The sequence below is a fragment of the Macrosteles quadrilineatus genome, unplaced genomic scaffold, assembly GCF_028750875.1.
Source record: "Macrosteles quadrilineatus isolate MER2022 unplaced genomic scaffold, UCM_ALF_1.0 Scaffold_10__1_contigs__length_6754688, whole genome shotgun sequence".
Taxonomy (NCBI): Eukaryota; Metazoa; Arthropoda; class Insecta; order Hemiptera; family Cicadellidae; genus Macrosteles; species Macrosteles quadrilineatus.
The window spans coordinates 2,815,679-2,833,282 of record NW_026542603.1 but is presented as its reverse complement, the minus strand read 5'-3'; the positions used below and the strand labels follow the sequence as shown (position 1 = coordinate 2,833,282).

Sequence of the window (17,604 nt, the reverse complement as noted above, 5' to 3'; positions counted from 1 at the left end):
TGATATAAATGTAAAAACATTATTTCGCACCGTATTGTCATTGAATTGCGTTTCCGACATCCCTGCAAAACATGTTTGTGGCGCCCGCAGGCGTACGAACCCATATCTATTACAATCCGAAAAAGCGCCGATGAAAAGAGCCGCTAACTTCACGACGGTCCTGATTGGCATTGGCGCCAAAATGTAAGTCGAATCGAATCGAGGATGGTATTTAGATTTTAGATGGATGGAGTTTTTGTGTATTGTTGATGGGTGGCCGTGGGTGGAGTGGAGGGAAGGAAAGGAGTTTAGTTTTCTTTCAAAACTGAAACTTGTCTGTCTGTCGTCCGTCAGTGTCAGTGTCAGTACGTCAGTTCAGTAGTTCAGTTTGAGTTCCATGTTGTTGTTTTGTTTCTGTCTGTTAGTTGAGGAAATTATTTTCACAACAGCCAGCACTCACTCTCAATCCAACAGAAAGAAAAAGAAGCTTGTTCCAGTTTTATGTTAAAGCATTAGAAGCAATTCGAACACCGTTTGAAAATTCAGCTAAGTTATAGACTAGGCCTAAGTATGAACATGGAACATATCAACATAGCCTAATGAGAAAGTTAACTATCCAAGCCAAGCTGGACACACAGCTTGAACTTTCAGACTGAACTATAACCAATAATACTAAACCAAATTGGGATAGACCTATGTTTTTTGCATTATTTGTTAGGCCTATCAAGATCAAAAATGATATCTGAAGAAACAATGGGTAAGTTATATTTTTTTGCTAAAAGGTTAGTAGGCCTATTTATTTTTCATTATTGGTGTTTAAGCTTTTGAAGGTTAACCTTTAGCATTAGGCCTAGCTTTTGGGTAGACTTCCGTAAGATTTTCTATCCGTCTTTTCAGTCTGTCCCAGGTTTTAGTCAGGATATCCTGGGTTACAGACGCTACAGAATTTCTGAATCTCTCCCGCAGTGTGTGTAAACTAGGAACCGGGGAAGAATAGACAGTGTCCTTGACAAATCCCCACAAAAAGAAATCCACGGGGGTTACATCGGGGGAACGAGGTGGCCATTTCGTCGGGACATCACGCCCGATCCAGCGTCCGGGGAAGTGGAGATTAAAAAAAATCCCTCACACATTTAGCCCAATGAGGCGGAGCACCGTCTTGCTGGAAAATTATCATAGGTTGCAGTTCTTCTAATTGAGGAACTACGTACAACTCCAACATAGCCAAGTAAACAAACCTATTCAAATTTTCTTCCGCAAAGATTAAGTTTTGGGCTGGACCTTGACCATTTTCAACCACGATCCCGGGATTTTCACTCCCCCCAAATTCTACAATTATTGTGTCTGTTAACCTTCCCACTTAAATGAAAGGTCCTCGAACTGCTATAGGGGATTGGGTTTCGTAAATCAACAAAACAAACTGTGAATTCTCAAGTAAACTCACAATTTCTAATTTGTTATTGTATTGAATAATAACTAGCCTATATTGTTGTCAATCAGCTGTGTTAAGGTTTTTTTCCAATTTCATCAAATAAAACTTGATTAAATTTCCTTCAAAACAAGGCATTCAAGTCAAGTGTGGCTCTAATGGTTTTCGTACAGCAATGCTATTAAATCAGGCCAAGACTTTGTGGACAACCGGTATAACGAAAATACCTAAGTACAAAAATAATTATTTTTATTTCATTCACTGTATCCTAGAACTGTATTTTTAATATTGTAGGCCAAATTATGTGTCTATTAGGCATTTCTAGGCTATGATTGAAAATCCGAATAAATTGGTAATCTGAACTACCTACGGTCCCAATATGGTTCGGATTTTTGACTCTCTACTGTATCAGTATTTAATCTGTTAATATACTTATCGTAGGTTCTCTGCGGAACTGTTTTCCAATTTATTACTATCGTTTGGATTTAGACCACAACTCAATTTGATGTACATCGTGAAAAAAATGTTGAAGTGATACATCAAACCGAATTGTAATCACTAGGCCTAATATTTAAATCGATAATATATTAGATTAACAGAGATTTTATATTAGAACCCAATAAAAAGTTTTAACAAATGAAACATTTTAAGGCCTAATCGATACGACTTAAGTACTTAAAATATTTCATTCTCAATATTAAATTTAAATACTGATTTTCTGTTATGTGTCTTTTCTAGAAGAGAGCTGCCCACCACTATTTTACATTGTGCACACTGTAATGTTTATAGGTTTGGCTTGGTTAGTTTAGTTCGGTTTAGTTTATGATGATGAAAAACAAGGTACGGTACCATTAAACTCATCTGAACTTATGAAAAAGAGCACTTTAGACAAATTAGACGTCTTTGTTAATTTTTCTCTTAAAAAAATTAGACAAAAGGCTCTCCACTTTTGTTGTTACAAAAGTTACCTTGTTTGTTATAATCATAAACTAAACTAGGCTTATACTAAACTGAACTAAATTAAAATAACCTAACCACCTCAGCACCGTGTGGTTAAGTCCTAACTTTAAAAGACCCTTTGCCTTAAAATATTCTCATTTAATACATTTATTATAATTAATTTCCATTCCAGCTCCTGAGCTGTTATATTCAATGTGATAAATAGGTTTACATACCTTATAATCCGACAAACAGCTCAATTTATGACACAGTTGTTTACATGTTTCGGCTTGTATCCTCCATTGTCAAAACGTTGCAGATGGATGAAGAAAAACGTTTTGACAATGGTGAACACATGTAGCCAAAACATTTAAACAACTGTGTCATAAATTAAGCTGTTTGTTGTATTATGAGATATGTAGGCCTAAACCTTATACCATTCAATACATATATATTGATCTTTTTTATAGAGGGCCAGGCTAACAAGTAACCATGGGATTGCAGTGCAGCTGGAACAGCTTATTGTGCACCCTCATTCACAGGTCCTCATTCTTTGTCAAATCCCAGGTCCTTTGTGAACCATGAGATCCTTTTGACTATGGTGACCCGTTCTTCGCTTTGATCTCCAGTCGATAGACCAAGGGGATCTCATGCGCAGACCTTGTAGGGCTGGGCACATAAATATCACGTCAAATGCTGTCTCCTCCTCCTCTTCTCATTTCCTACATAAGAGACTTTCAACTTGAATTCCCATCTTGTGTAAATGTCCACGGAATACCCAATGGCCGCTAATAAAGCCAACCACCTTCCGCAGGGTCTTCCTACTCAGCCCAAGGGCATCTGCCGCTATCGCACCCGTAGGTGCCTGCAGCATTCTCTTTGACTGTACATTTCCTTCTGTTCTTTCCCAGCTCCTCCGATGTTCTATGCCCATCCACTGGCCAACAGCTCTCCGTGCTGTGCTGTAAGCAATGCCACACGTCAGCTCTGGACCCATGAGCGGGCTTTCAGCTCCTTTGTTTGCCCAATTGTCAGCTCCCTCATTGCCAGCAATACCTTTGTGCTCAGGAACCCAATTAAGGATGATGCTGTTGTTCTTTCCCAGGGCTTTCATGGCCTGATGACAGTCCCATACAGCCTTGGAGATAAAGTCAAAACTGTAAAGTGTCATTAGTGCTGCTTTGCTGTCCGAGTTCATGTATTACAGTGTGGCCTATAAGACCGCGCTTCAAACACACTCTTGCACACTCGGACAGAGCAACAACTTCTGCCAAGAATACAGTGGCCATTTTACCCAGGCTTACGCAGAACTGCACCTTGGGTCTGGCTCTATATATTCCAGCCCCCATGCCTGTTGGCTTTTTCGAGCCATCCGTATACCAAGTGATCCCCCTTTTCATGTATTCAGGTTCACCATTGTCCCAGGCATCCCTGTCAACAATGTTGACATTGTATGGTTTTTCTATATCTGTGATCTTCACCATCCTGTCTGGTAGCATTTCCAATGTGTTCATCTGCACCTTGTCCACAATTCTTGTGTGCTGACTGGAGGTATTATACTTCCAGTTGCCACTGCAAGCAATTCTGTAGGCTGGCATCCTTGCCTCTCCTTTCACAATGACGTTGAGAGGTGGCAGGTTTAGCACTACTTCCAGGGCTGCAGTTGGAGTGCCTCTCATGGCTCCTGTGATGCTAAGGCATGCCACTCGCTGGATCTTTTGTAGTCTCTTTAAAGCGGTAGTTTGCATTACCTTGGTCCACCAGACCACCGAGCCATACACCATCATCGGTCTTGTAACCCTAGTGTATAGCCAGTTAGTCATTTGTGGGCTTAGACCCCAGGTCTTCCCAACAGCTTGTCTCATCATCATAAGTGTGGTCTGAGAGCGTTACGTTGTATGTGCCAAATGGCTGTTCCAGGTGAGCTTGTCGTCGAGCCCTATTCCTAGGTACTTGAACACCCTCTTAACCTGGAACTGATTACCGAAGAGAGTTGGTACTCTAGCGATATCAACATTTCTCTTCCTTGTAAATGGTCCCATTACAGTCTTCATTGGATTGACCCTCAGACCTTCCTGGTTACACCACCTCTATACTAATGCCCTCTGCATTAGTTCCAGGCAAGTGTTCATAAATTTTCCTCTTATTAGGACAACAATATCGTCAGCATATCCTTGAGCGTACATGCCCTGTGCATTGAGCTCGGACAGGAGATCGTCGACCACCAGGTTCCACAGATTTGGTGACAAGACGCCACCCTGTGGACACCCTCTTTGGGCCTTAACCTCTCTCACCGTCACACACAGAGAAGCTTGCGCTCTCCTACTTTTGAACATGTTGCCTATCCACCTCACTACAGTGCTTTCCATATTTCTTGACACCAGCTTTGATACAAAAGAGCGAGTACTAGTGTTGTCAAAAGCTCCTTCTATATCAAAAAAAGCAGCCACTGCTATTTCCTTATTCGAGATAGCATATTCAATCTTGCTAACCAGCGCATGCAGGGGCTGCGTGCAAAGGACGGCTTACCAGGACCCTATCCTTTATTCGTCTATCCACTAATTTCTCCATGGTCTTCAGGAGAAACGATGTAAGGCTGATTGGTCTGAAAGCCTTAGGCACAGCATATGTGTCCCTTCCAGGCTTCGGTATGAATATCACCCTTGAGGTCCTCCATGCTGTTGGTATAACTCCACTGGCTAAGCTGGTCCTGAAAAGACGCACCAAGGGGAGTATCAACTGGTCCCCACCTTCCTGCAAGAACACAGGATAGATGCCATCGGTACCAGGAGCTTTAAATGGTTGAAATGCCCTAAGAGCCCATTTAATACCGTTAAAGGTAATCACAGCCCTAGCTCAAGCCCAATCTTCCATTGCCGTCCGCACCCTAGTCTCTCTTTCCATCTCCTCCTGGACTGTGCTCTGCGGTTGCAAGGATCCTGGGAAGTGAGCAATCTAAAGGCTCTCCAGCACTTCTTCTGGGCCGTCCGTATATGTGCCATCCTCCTTAAAAGCATTGTTCCTAAAGGATTAGCCTGACCTCGAGCTAGTACTCTATGAAGCTTGCTTAAATTTATCTTTAAACCGTATGCAAATTATAACCAACTAGCTGTGTGCCCGTTCTACGCACGGGGATCTTATTGTAGTCAGTTGAAGCCTTCTTATTAAGAACAGAAGTTGGTTTGCATATTTTCAGATAGGCCTATGCTGGTAAAACTATTATATATAAACCTTCACAAATACAGTATCTGACAGTTTCAAGCAAAAACAAATGCTTCGAAATTAAATGTAACCTGGGTCGTGTTGGGTCATATGTTAAATCCAATGATTAAACTAAAAAATGCTTTATAGATCTACGAGGCATAGCCCTAATGTAGGCCTATAATTGAAAGTTACCTTCCACAATGGTTAAAAGTATTTAAGGTACTACCTCAACCTCACAATTTAATCTTTATTCGGGTTGACATTTTTATTATAAAGGTGCTTTTGTCCTTTCCGTGAAACACTGAGAAATGAGGACATTAATGCGTTACCAACAGAAATACACACAAAAATACAGAACTTAATTAGGGAATTTGCTACGCTTTAAGCATAACAAAGTACTTATAAAATTAGTATCTGAAATCTTTGTTAATGTCATCAAATTTCATCATAACAATTTATATTTGCTTGGACCGATGATGACCCGAAATGACGGCTTACTATATAAAAGCTTACTATAGACGATTTAGATTGGTAATTTATACAGTAGAACCTCTTTAATCCGAACCCCCGTAATCCGAACATCCACTAATCCGAACCCCTCATTGCTGTACTCTATACACAGTACTGCAGTTCTTTATTGTATACTGTGTATTTAATTTACAGTACTGTTTATGCACCATGGTTACTACTGTATTAAATAAACACTGTATTTTACTTTATAAAACACTAGCTGTAACCCGCGGGCTTTGCCCCGTTTAACTTCTTAATTTTCAAGATTATCTCGTTCGCATGGCTCAATCACGTCCTGGTTGAAGTTTGTTCGCTACGCTCACTCACCTTTAGGTTGGAGCTCGTTCGCTGCGCTCACTTGCCTTCAGGTTAGCTCGTTCGCTACGCTAACTCGCCTCCAGGTTGAAGTTCGTTCGCTACGCTCACTCACCTTTTGGTTGCAAATTAGCTGTTGTCATAAATGTAAAGAAATAATAATCCTTGTAACTTTAATGCTATTGAACATCATAGAACAGAACCAACTTGTTTAATTGAAACAGCTGTTAAGATTCAATAATTCCATTTCTCATAAGGTTAACATGGGAAACTCCAGAGCCACTGGGGCGGAGCCCGAAAGGATTTTTGAAATAATAATATGCCTATATGTTAATCGGGAATGTGAGCTATCATCATGCCAAATTTCAGCCCAATCCGACCAGTATTTTTCGTGTTCACTTGTCACAAACATACATCCATACATCCATACATCCATACATCCAAACTTTCTCATTTATAATATTAGTAGGATTTTTTCACTTTCCCCAAAATAATGTTGATCAATTTTAGCCATGTTTTTGCTATTGTTATGTAAAAACAACAATATGTTCTGTAATCCGAACTATTCAATAGTCCGAACTACCCCTGGTCCCAATTAGTTCGGATTAAAGAGGTTCTACTGTAATAAAAATTACTAAAATAGGCCACGAACTATTGATACATAAACTGTAATAAAATATTTCCAGCTGAAAAAAAAACTTTTATTCCAAAGAAGACTGATCACCTTCTTTAATAAAATCTAGTTGTTCAGCATGCAAACAACGTTGGATAATTTAAAATCCTAGCTGGTGACAGTTACATACTCCCTACCCTGTAGATAAGAGTCAAAGAGACAAAGTCCCATAGGGTCAGCAGTTGGTGACCAGCTGATATCTAACCAGGTTCAATCCTGAGCATAGACAATCCTGTAGTTGACCAGTTCTACATGTTCCTTGGACCAGCAAAGAACCTTGAGAAGACCTTCTACACTACAGTGGAACTTCAAAAATTCTAAGAAGATTTTTAGAGGTGAGCAGGTGTCCAACAAATATTATTTTGCTTTGGCTGACAAAAAGTTCATTTACATCCAATTAGGCCTCAATTTACAGTTTTCTGATAAATTAAAAGTTAAACTGTCGATTTGCTCTGCTATACAAAAAAAAATAAGTTTGCCCTAATAATTAATTTAAGTTCTCAAAAAGGTCTATTAGTCTCTAAAATATATGTTCATCTTTTTATGTTACTTTAAATTTAACTGTACAAAAATACTGTATTTGTGAAATAATTCTTTAAAAGTTGAGGTTGTTCCCATGTGATTAGTTTTCATGTTTAAACCTTCAATATCATGCAATGTTGAAATCCTAAAGTAAAGTTTTTATAAAATCATAGAATATTTAATTGTTGTAATAACCATCCTTGTTGAGAAACATTAAATTTGTTCACAACCATTTTTGTCTAAAAAAAAATGACTTTCTGTAAATAAATATTTTTATTGAGCTGTTGTACATTAAATTGAATTTTGATTTAATGATAGGTGTTAGTTGTTTTGAATGTCCAATAAAAAAAAAATGTAAATTGTTAAATATGAAATATTACTTTGAAAATGTCTATTTGTCATCTAGCTATTTCTTGTGAATACAATTTAATGAAAATGTTAGTCCCTCTCTAGCCTATCACAAAGTAGATTATGGTTACAATTTATCAAATAATATGTTATATGTTTATAGTGTTTATTTTGTCAGTCAATGTAATATTGTGTATTTAAAGAATATTTTCTCTGTGGTAGATAAACAAGTGCATATATTAATTAATGAAGTGGCAGTTAAACCAAACTAGTATATCAATGAGTTGATTAGCAAACAAAATCTTAATACTAGTATTTTTAAGACCGCAACTGTGCGGCTACCGTAAAATTTGGTTTGTTTCTGAGCTCAGAGATATTTCTACAAATCGGTGAGTGACTTTTCAACTATTATTTCTACGTGTGAACTTTTGATCCAGGACCTGTGCGTATTGTCATATTCTAGGTGTGAACTTTTGATCCAGGACCTGTTTATTGTATCGTCTCAGCGGATGGACTGTTGTATTAATGTAAAATAAGTATTTATTGATATTAGGCCTATGTTTTGCTAATTGTTACAGGTATTTCTCTATAGATATTGATATATATATTCCTGATGCTTTCTTAGGAAAAATAAATAAATAAATAGCTGCATACTTTAACAGTATAGTTTGTTTTCCTGGCAGATCGACACTTTAACATTTACGTTAAGAATTTTGGTTACCTGCTTACTAATCTAACTGACCCACCACCCTGAACTATCTGAGCTAGCCAAAGTTAGGTTGTGACAGCCCAAGAGAAATTGTTACAAAACAACGTAAAGCGTTTAAACAATTCATGATGGTTTGCTGAATAAATGTTTTACTTAAATGCGTTATCGTTTTCTTAGCATAAACAAACATTTTGGAATCAAGAAGGAAAAAGCAAAAATTGTACAGTTAAGACATCAATAAAATTGAATACGCCTGTAATAATAAATAAGGTGCAACACCAACGATAACTAATTTGTAAAGTACAGTGATGTGTTGGTACTTAAAAATGATTCTTGCTGCTACCAACAGTACCAACGGTTCTAAGGAATAAAACCGGTACCAAAAACCAACGTTCACAGTTGAGAACTATAGTACAGCTGACCAATTATATGAGTTAATTGAGTCCCGAGGTTATTGATCTCTTGGTTTTGGATTTTCTCGTAAAACGTTTTAAAACGGCAATCAAAGTTATTTCCCATTAATTGCTTTATTTGTAAACAACTTTTAATGTAAACTTATCGGTGTCAGTTTGAAAAATTAAACTTTTTGTTATTTAATAGATTACGTATTCTCTAAACAATGATTGGTATAGGCTATCTATTAACATTAGAAGGAATTGTGACAAAAATCACACAACGTTGGGTTTTTGGACATTTGTAATTTTATTTCTTAAGTAGGTAGGCCGTGTATTCTAGGGAAAAGTACCGTTATCAAGGATCGTAGTCGAAAAGGTAAGTATGAATAATTGGGTAGGCGTACGTACCCAAGAGATGGGCTATGGGCCTATTGGCTGTATGGTCCAGTGATTGCATCACACAGTGAGTAGGTACTATTCAATATATATATACAGTCAATGGTAGGAACAGAAAATAACACATTAGAAAAGCGAGTTTAGCATCATCTGTAAACCTCTGTTACAATCACCCACTGCAGTTGTGATTTTTTACTTTACACTTTACACAACCGCCATTGAAGTGCCGTCAATGAGTGGAAACCATGTTTCTAAGCTATTGGCGACGATCATTATTAAATTTAAGTTTCCCAGCCGTATACAACACTGATTCGAGGTCTTCTTTCTGGTTATCAAAACTCAAGAACAATTTATACACAAAGAATCTCTGGTTCCTGAACTGGATGATGCCTAGTTATTTAATTTCATTTACGGTTACACTATTACACTATATTATTGCACTTTCGATTAATTAAATCCGTTATGTAAGAAAAATGTTTTAATCTCACTTGGTTGGGATTTGCATTCAAAACGTGATTGAAAAAGGTTGCGGTATTTGTAAATAACATTTGTAAACATATCAGTGACAGCTAGGAAAAACAATCTTGATCCGAACAGCTGTTTGTTATTTCATAGATGATTATGCAATAAAAATTGGACGAAAACTTGACATAAATCGCACAAAACTACATTTTTTAACATTTGTAATATTATTTACAAAGTAGTGGTAATACATATTTTAATGGCTAAAGACAATCTCGCCAATCCAGTGAATACATTAAAATTACTTAGATCTTGATAGGTACTCTCGTTTTCCAGGAGAAGATAGCGTAAAATGCCATCTTGAGTGTTACAGACAACACTTTAAAGCCAAAATTACCCATGAACTTTTGAGAAAACTACAAGTCACACCCCCATAAACCATATACTTAAAATGTTCGTCATGACGAGAAACCTTGCGCAAAATTATCCATTATTTCATAAGTTGCCCTATAAGGTCGTAATTGCTTTCCAAAGGGAACTTCCCATTTACCTAATGTTAAAAATACCTCAGCTGTTATTATTTGTTTGTATTCTGCTTTGTTTATTTCATCTTAACTTAACCAATCAATAGTTTTATTAATACTAATGTAGTAAAATGGGGTGGAGCCCATGGGTAACAGCTAGTTGAGATAAGACTCGTTTCTGCTTATTTAATGTATAAGACGTAAAAAAAACCTAAAAATATATAATTCTGAGCAATGTACAGACAAAACTCTAATTTTATTTATATAGATACAATTAATAAATTAAACTGATATTTCAATCAATTATCTACTGTGGGATCTCTATGGAACTGTACCCAAGAATAATACTGTATTATTTTCTTTATTGGTGTATTTGATTTTTTCTACTTAGACATACACTTAAACCAAGGGTCTTCAAACCACTTTTAATAATTTTATGTTTTATTTACAGAATTGTATGATAGTGTTCATGAACATAGTGGCTTGTTACCCAAATCATCACCTTTAACATTCTCGGGCTTTGAGAGAAACTTTTACCAGGAAACAACAGAAAAAGAACTGAATATCAGTATGTCTAGCAGAAATGGCTATTCTGGTAGCAACGCCTCAGATGATGAGGAGAGCATATCTTTAGGATCTTTAACGCACAGTCACACTAGTAAGTCTTCCCATAGCCTGACCAATCTGTCTGAAGAAGGAGAAATATCAATATCTCCTGAAAAATATTGTACTTCCAATGTGAAATCCTGTGGTGCATTTTCGTTCGAACAAGTCAAGGACATATCTGAAGAAAAAATTGCCAAGCTTAAAGCATTACAAAGTAAAGTCAATGAGGCTCATGCCAACTATAGGATAAACAAATTTGTTTTAGACACAATAAAAACTAAGTCTACTTCGTGGGCTAAGCAAATCAAGGCAGTTACCCAATATTTTGATATTGAAGAAAAAGTTTCTTTGAAGTGCAAAGATGGCGAGGTTATCCATCTTTTAGGCTTAGAAAAAGAGGATCTCAAACCAAGCACAAGCAGATCCATGGCGTTGATAAACAAGTCCGCATTCCATAATAACTGTGTGAAATTAGTGGAATCAAACATTGCTAAATTGAAGCTACAAAAACAAACTTTACAAGGTGAGTAAATAACATTTCCTTATCATTGTAGATTATTTGATTGATCTATACAAAGGTTTAATAAGAGTTTGTATCACAGTTTTATTGTAATGTGCAATGCCACACTTAAATTTAAAAAAAAATTTGATTAATATTTAAATAAAACCAGTTGGCTAGTAAGAATTTTTGATAAGGAATAATTTAATAAAACATAATACTGATAGTTGGTCTTGAAGTAGGACTTGTTCAGAGAGTGGGTGGAATGGAAATCATTTAATTTACAAAATGGTAAGAGAAATATCAAATACCCCCGCTGCAGCAAACCTGGCAAATTTCCATTTTCCTGATTGGATTTACTCTAAAATATCTCCTTAAAAATATCACATTTATTCCCTATAGCATTGCGTTAATGTGTACTTAGTTATCGTGCTAACGGACACACGCACACACACAGACACATTTATATAGATACTAGCTGGCCCGACAGACGTCGTCCTGTCCTAATGTGGTTTTATGTCAAATGCTTGTTCATTTTCAAGATGAGCACGTTCGCATGGCTCAATCACGTCCTGGTTGAATTTTGTTCGCTACGCTCACTCACCTTTAGGTTGGAGCTCGTTCACTGCGCTCACTTGCCTCCATGTTAGCTCGTTCGCTACGCTAACTAACCTCCAGGTTGAAGTTCGTTCGCTACGCTCACTCACCTTTTTGTTGAAAATTAGCTGTTGTCATAAATTTAAAAAAAATAATGGTGCTTGACCCTGTTGGTAAACCTATTAAATTTTTAATGCTATTGAACATCACAGAATCGAATTCTTTAGTTGAACCAGCTATTAAGATTCTTTAATTCCATTTAAATATGAATGCTCATAAGGTTAACATGGGAAACTTCAGAGCCAATGGGGCGGAGCCCTTTTGACGGATCTGCACCAAACTTCACACAAACCAACCAACCTTGAATAATGCTTAATAATACCTGAAAGTTTCATTAAAATCTGTCTAGCGGTTTCGGAGTCCATAAAGGACAAACAAACAAACAAACATACAAACAAACATACATTGGATTTTATATATAGCCTATAGATGAATTTGAACCGATGGTTTTATGGCCTCTAGGGACCTCAAAACTAAAAAGTAGGTAAATCGGTCCCGGGTCCAGGTCTTACCATGAGTACTTCGGTAATAGCTAATTCCCTATTGGAAATTCGCTAAAAGTGGTACAGATCACAACAAAAAAATAATAATAGTAAATGTAATTGTAAAATAATATTAAAAAAATAATATTTGTTGTTATTTTTTTCTATATGTTTGTCTAACAGATGAATTTGGAGCACACAGCATGAAAGCAGTAGCAGGCATACTTACAAGAGAGAAGAAAGAACAGTTTGGACTGTACAGAGATGTGGAAGATTTGCAAAATCAGGTGCGACAACTAATCAGTAGCAGCTCATCAATAGTGCAACAGTTAGCAACACTGAGGCATGACTCCAGTTACCACTTGCAGACTGCCACGTTTGACTTGTTGCAAAAGAAAGCAGTTTATATCAACACCACTATTAGGTAATTGCTCTAGTTTAATCTATGGGGTTTTATAGGTAGCCTCTAGAAACCACTTGTTGCCAAAAGTAGGAGTTAAATAAATTTTCAAAAACAAGCTACTGCTACAGTCACAAAGATGTTTCATTATATGCTTGTATTTCTTTTCCTGAAACATTCTATCTAGGTTAGTTGTATGTGTATGTCGGGTATGAAAAACGGCTAGACTCTAGGGTTGGGAGATACCTGTACTTTGCTATAATAGTCATTAGTCAGGAACATTCCTTAGGTTTTTGGTAATAGATGAAATAGTAATTATACTTTTGTCACCTTTTACTTTCTCGTCCAGTACATTTCAGCCAGTCACTGTCTCGGAGAGGTTTTCAGCATTATTTCTCTTGCTTGTTCTGAGTTCAGACGATCTTACGAAAGTAAAAGTGTATTCTCAGTAATCTATTATCAAAGCAATTAATAGTTATTGAGAAGGTAAAAGGATACACAACTAACTCACCTGAATAGAGTATCCCAGTATGTCAATAGAACACAATATAGAAAGTAATGTAATGTGTACTTTCTATGTGTTCTATTGACCTCCTGGGACTGTTTATTCAGGTGAGTTAGTTGTGTATCCTTCCTATCTTCTCAATTATTATTCCAAAGCCAAGTTGTGTTTTTCCCTTAAAAAAACAAGGTGATTAATAGGTAACACTTAACTTATATTATTATTTACCCTATTACGTTAAATAACACCCACCGATACTAGGCTCTTACTGGAGTACACCACTTGGAAATAGCCTGAAAAAATTGCAACAGCTATTGTATTTTAAGAAATCTTTTAGCATGAAACATCATTGAACCATTTTAATGTTATGTACTCTGCTCAATCAAGGAACAATATATATCTGACTTGATTTGTTTGTATTATTATTTCTATAACTAGTTACATTGGTTGAATTTTTCTATTGCAAGAGGTGAGGTGGTGATGGGAGGGATGAATTAATCTGTTTGGTCAAACAGTAGGCCTACTATTTTCTCCTTGTAAACAAATTAATTAACCTGTTACTTGACTTATTGTTTGACACTAAAAGTATTTTCATCATACTGTCCGGAAAACTGCCGTTTTTAGTTCTCTAAATCATATGCAAAATCATCATTTTCAGGTAACTTCAATTAGGGAACAAAAAACATATTGTAAATTTTTGGTTCGCTGGCTTCAAAATTTGTTTATGGCTTGTTATACATTTTAATAACTATTTGAAATAAGCCTACACGTTATGAAAACATTGCTAATGTTCATAATGTTTAAAACACCACAAAACCGAAAATCATCAAACCCAACACTAGAATATAAATCACAAAACATCAATAGGGAAAGTAGTATCAATTTTCTAGGTTTAACAATAGATAAGCACGTAAATTGGAATGAGCATGTCAAAAAGATCCTGCTAAAGATTAATTCTGGAGCTATGCTCTATTAAAAATTGTCTTTTTATTGCAATATAAACACTTAAAATATATATTTTTTGCTCATGTAAATTCCCATATCCTATACGGTTCAACAAAACAAAGAAATATGGATTTTATTTTAAAACAGCAAAAATGCTATCGGGATAGTGCTCAAGCTAAAGGGGGACGGACGATTCAGCCACAGAACACTTAAAAAATAAAAAATAAAATTATTTTTTACAGTTTATGGATAATATATATATGAAGTTATTTTTATTGCTAAAAAACAAGATTTGTGTGAAAAATCTATGACAAGCCACTACTATAACCTTAGGAAAAAAATGGGGTAGTTGAGCCTCATAGGCTCAAGTTTTACATAAAAAAAACTGTCCAATGCTGGCCAAAGTTATTTTTTTATTTATCCCCAATAACATAAAAAAAGAAACAGATTTTAATAAGTTTAAAAAATTACTCAAAGATGATATATTAAATTTAGCTATTTATTCTATAGAAGAGTTCTCCACCTCCCTGGCATCAAGTTACAAGATATTAAGCTATTTTAATTTTGTATTTCATTCTTAACTAAAGACTTATTGTTATTATTTACTGATATCATTGTAATTGTATTTCTTTTTATCGGGGCTATTCATTGTACAGTACCACCTTTGTACAAAAAATATGAATAAATATGAATATATTTATACATAGAGTTACATATGTGTCCGTGAACACAATAACTTAAGTAATTTTTGTCCGATTTTGATGAAATTTGGTTTAAAGGTGTAAGGGGGAATGAGTTCGCGGACCAGCATGATCAGACCATAGGACCATAGTTTTAAGGATGGTTTTATGGGGTAAAAATTGGGTTTTCTCATTTTTGACTCTCAAAACCAAAAAATTCCTAATTTCTCTCAAAACATTTTTAAAGAGCTTAAAAAACAAATCATGTAGTATAACAAAGTGTTTTTGTACGGTTATTGGTAACGTAGGAAATTCTAAAAATTTATTTATTCTTATGGAGAATATTGTAAAATGTTGTTTGCTTGTTTATGGATATATTTTGAAAAACTTGGCAAATTTATTTATCTTATACTAAGCTATTAATATTTTACGATAAAACACACTTAATTAGTTTCCTTGTAGCAGCAAACCTAGGTACTCGTTAAACCAATGTTATTTAAATGAATTAAATTGAAAATCAATTCAGACAAATGAAAATTCGATTAGTTGGCAGGTTTGCTGTGGCAAGGGTGTTTAACTTGTAATAGAAATATTTCCATGCTTTCAGTGCCTTAAAAGAAAAATTGGATCAGTGTTTGTTTGTGGATGAAAATGTGAAGGAAAAAATGGACCTAGAGGGAGATAATTTGAAGATTCAAATAGCAGAAATGGGAACTGAACTGAAGGCTTTGCAGAAAACACTGAAGGAATATGAGAAGAGGGAAGCAGAGTCTGTCAGATACAAAGATTTAATTGCAGAGTACGGGAAACTGAAAAAGCATTTAGATCTAAAAAGAGAGACTTTGAAATTGCTTGATGAACCAAATATGTCCTTCTGATTGGTTATCAGGAAATGGAATTTTTATTGATTTGTAAATTGTGTATCTTGTATCATAATCTCATTTTTCAATAATTTATACTGTGAAATATTGTTATTAAAAGTTAGTTTTGTAGAAAAATGCTATCGCCTGTTTGTACAATTTTTATTTCACTATTAGTTTTGCCAACAGTGTCATTTGGTCATACTTACTCATACTTAGTTTTAAAATTAAGAAAAATTATAAAATTAATCTTTTAATTTTGTATTATAAAATTATACTGTTATAACCTAACCAAACTTGCTGATAATGGAAAATTGTTTACTATTACTAATAAAAAAAGTAGTTCTGTTCATAAAATAAAATTATAAACTAGGGGAAACTCGTTGAAATTGACGGTTACTTTCAAGGCTTACGTTAATTCATCTAACTGCGATAAATTGGGTGAAATATACATATTTTGAGCATTTAGCATTGTTTAAAGGGTAGTAAGTGTGAAAACAATAATGATATTAATTGCGTTAGTTGCCAAATTTGGTTGATCATTCAATGATTAAAATATTTCCCATACCGTACGTCATTTGACTCATCGGAGTTATTATTAGTATGTTATATGATATCTCTTCCTTTGGAAGAACCTTTAAATAGTATTAAAATCGTATTGGTGGGTCTTTTGTAGTTAAACACTTCTGTGATTTCATCAGTGTAATATGATTTGATTTGAAATGAAAATATTTTTTTGGGAAGAAATGTTCTAACTTCAAAGGGAGGTATGTCCGTTACAGTGTAAGTTTGATTTTTCCTTCGTCACGTTGCTTCAGTTCATATCGTACTTCTGTGCCAATGAATGAACCCTCTAGTATAGTTATGAGAAATTTATTGTGGGGTTACTGTTAAAGCTGGAATTCCTTGACATGGGGGATGTCAGTTAGTTGTCTCAGCCTTATCAATAACATAAAGTTGTCAATATAACCTCTCTACGGAATGATAGGTGTAGTGGAATACTTGAAGTGAAGTTGGCTTTTATTCTTAAACTGTTAGGGACCTCCTAGTTTAGGCCTATATGGTCTTGCGGCTTCATTGGCAACAAATAATGCAAATGACATAGCAATGGGACATTTCCAAAAAGAAAAAATACTGTAAATTGGCTGTTGCGTATTTATTGACGTTTACATATTGTAAATCAACGTATCTTATAAAAGATTATGAGGTCTAGTTTAAAAGGAATATGACCTTTCTGTCATGACAGTAGCTGCTAAAATAGTATTTTCTCTTTGTACCATATTTTACAGCCAAAATGTTATTTTCAATAATGTTACCAACCCAGTGCGCCAAAGTCCGTAATATAGGCAGGTGCAAATAATTTGTCAAGATAGGTACCATTTTAGGCAATGTTTCTATGTTTGGATTTTATTAGACACGATAAGAGCAGATATTTCTACATTAATATTTGATATGTGTAGTATAATATGATAAAATTTAGGCAAAAGTGGTGAAAAAGGCAAACACCAACCCGTACAATAGATATAAGAAAGTTCAATAAGAAATAATTTAAGAATTTCTGTGATCAA

The 17,604-nt window shown here is 35.4% G+C and overlaps 1 protein-coding gene across 2 annotated transcripts; it reads left to right on the top strand.

The window, feature by feature from the left end:
* The first annotated feature begins 348 nt into the window (after nt 1–348).
* On the top strand, nt 349–16,092 carry LOC129004655 (uncharacterized). 2 transcript variants are annotated; one of them, XM_054433206.1, is made up of 4 exons: nt 349–736; nt 10,857–11,534; nt 12,833–13,073; nt 15,784–16,092. In XM_054433206.1, the coding sequence occupies exons 1-4, from the start codon at nt 715–717 to the stop codon at nt 16,052–16,054; spliced, it is 1,212 nt and encodes a 403-aa protein (XP_054289181.1). In that variant the 5' UTR covers nt 349–714; the 3' UTR covers nt 16,055–16,092. The 2 variants fall into 2 exon arrangements, with proteins under 2 accessions (XP_054289181.1, XP_054289183.1); XM_054433208.1 differs by lacking the exon at nt 349–736 and adding an exon at nt 1,147–1,207.
* The last annotated feature ends 1,512 nt before the right edge of the window (nt 16,093–17,604 follow it).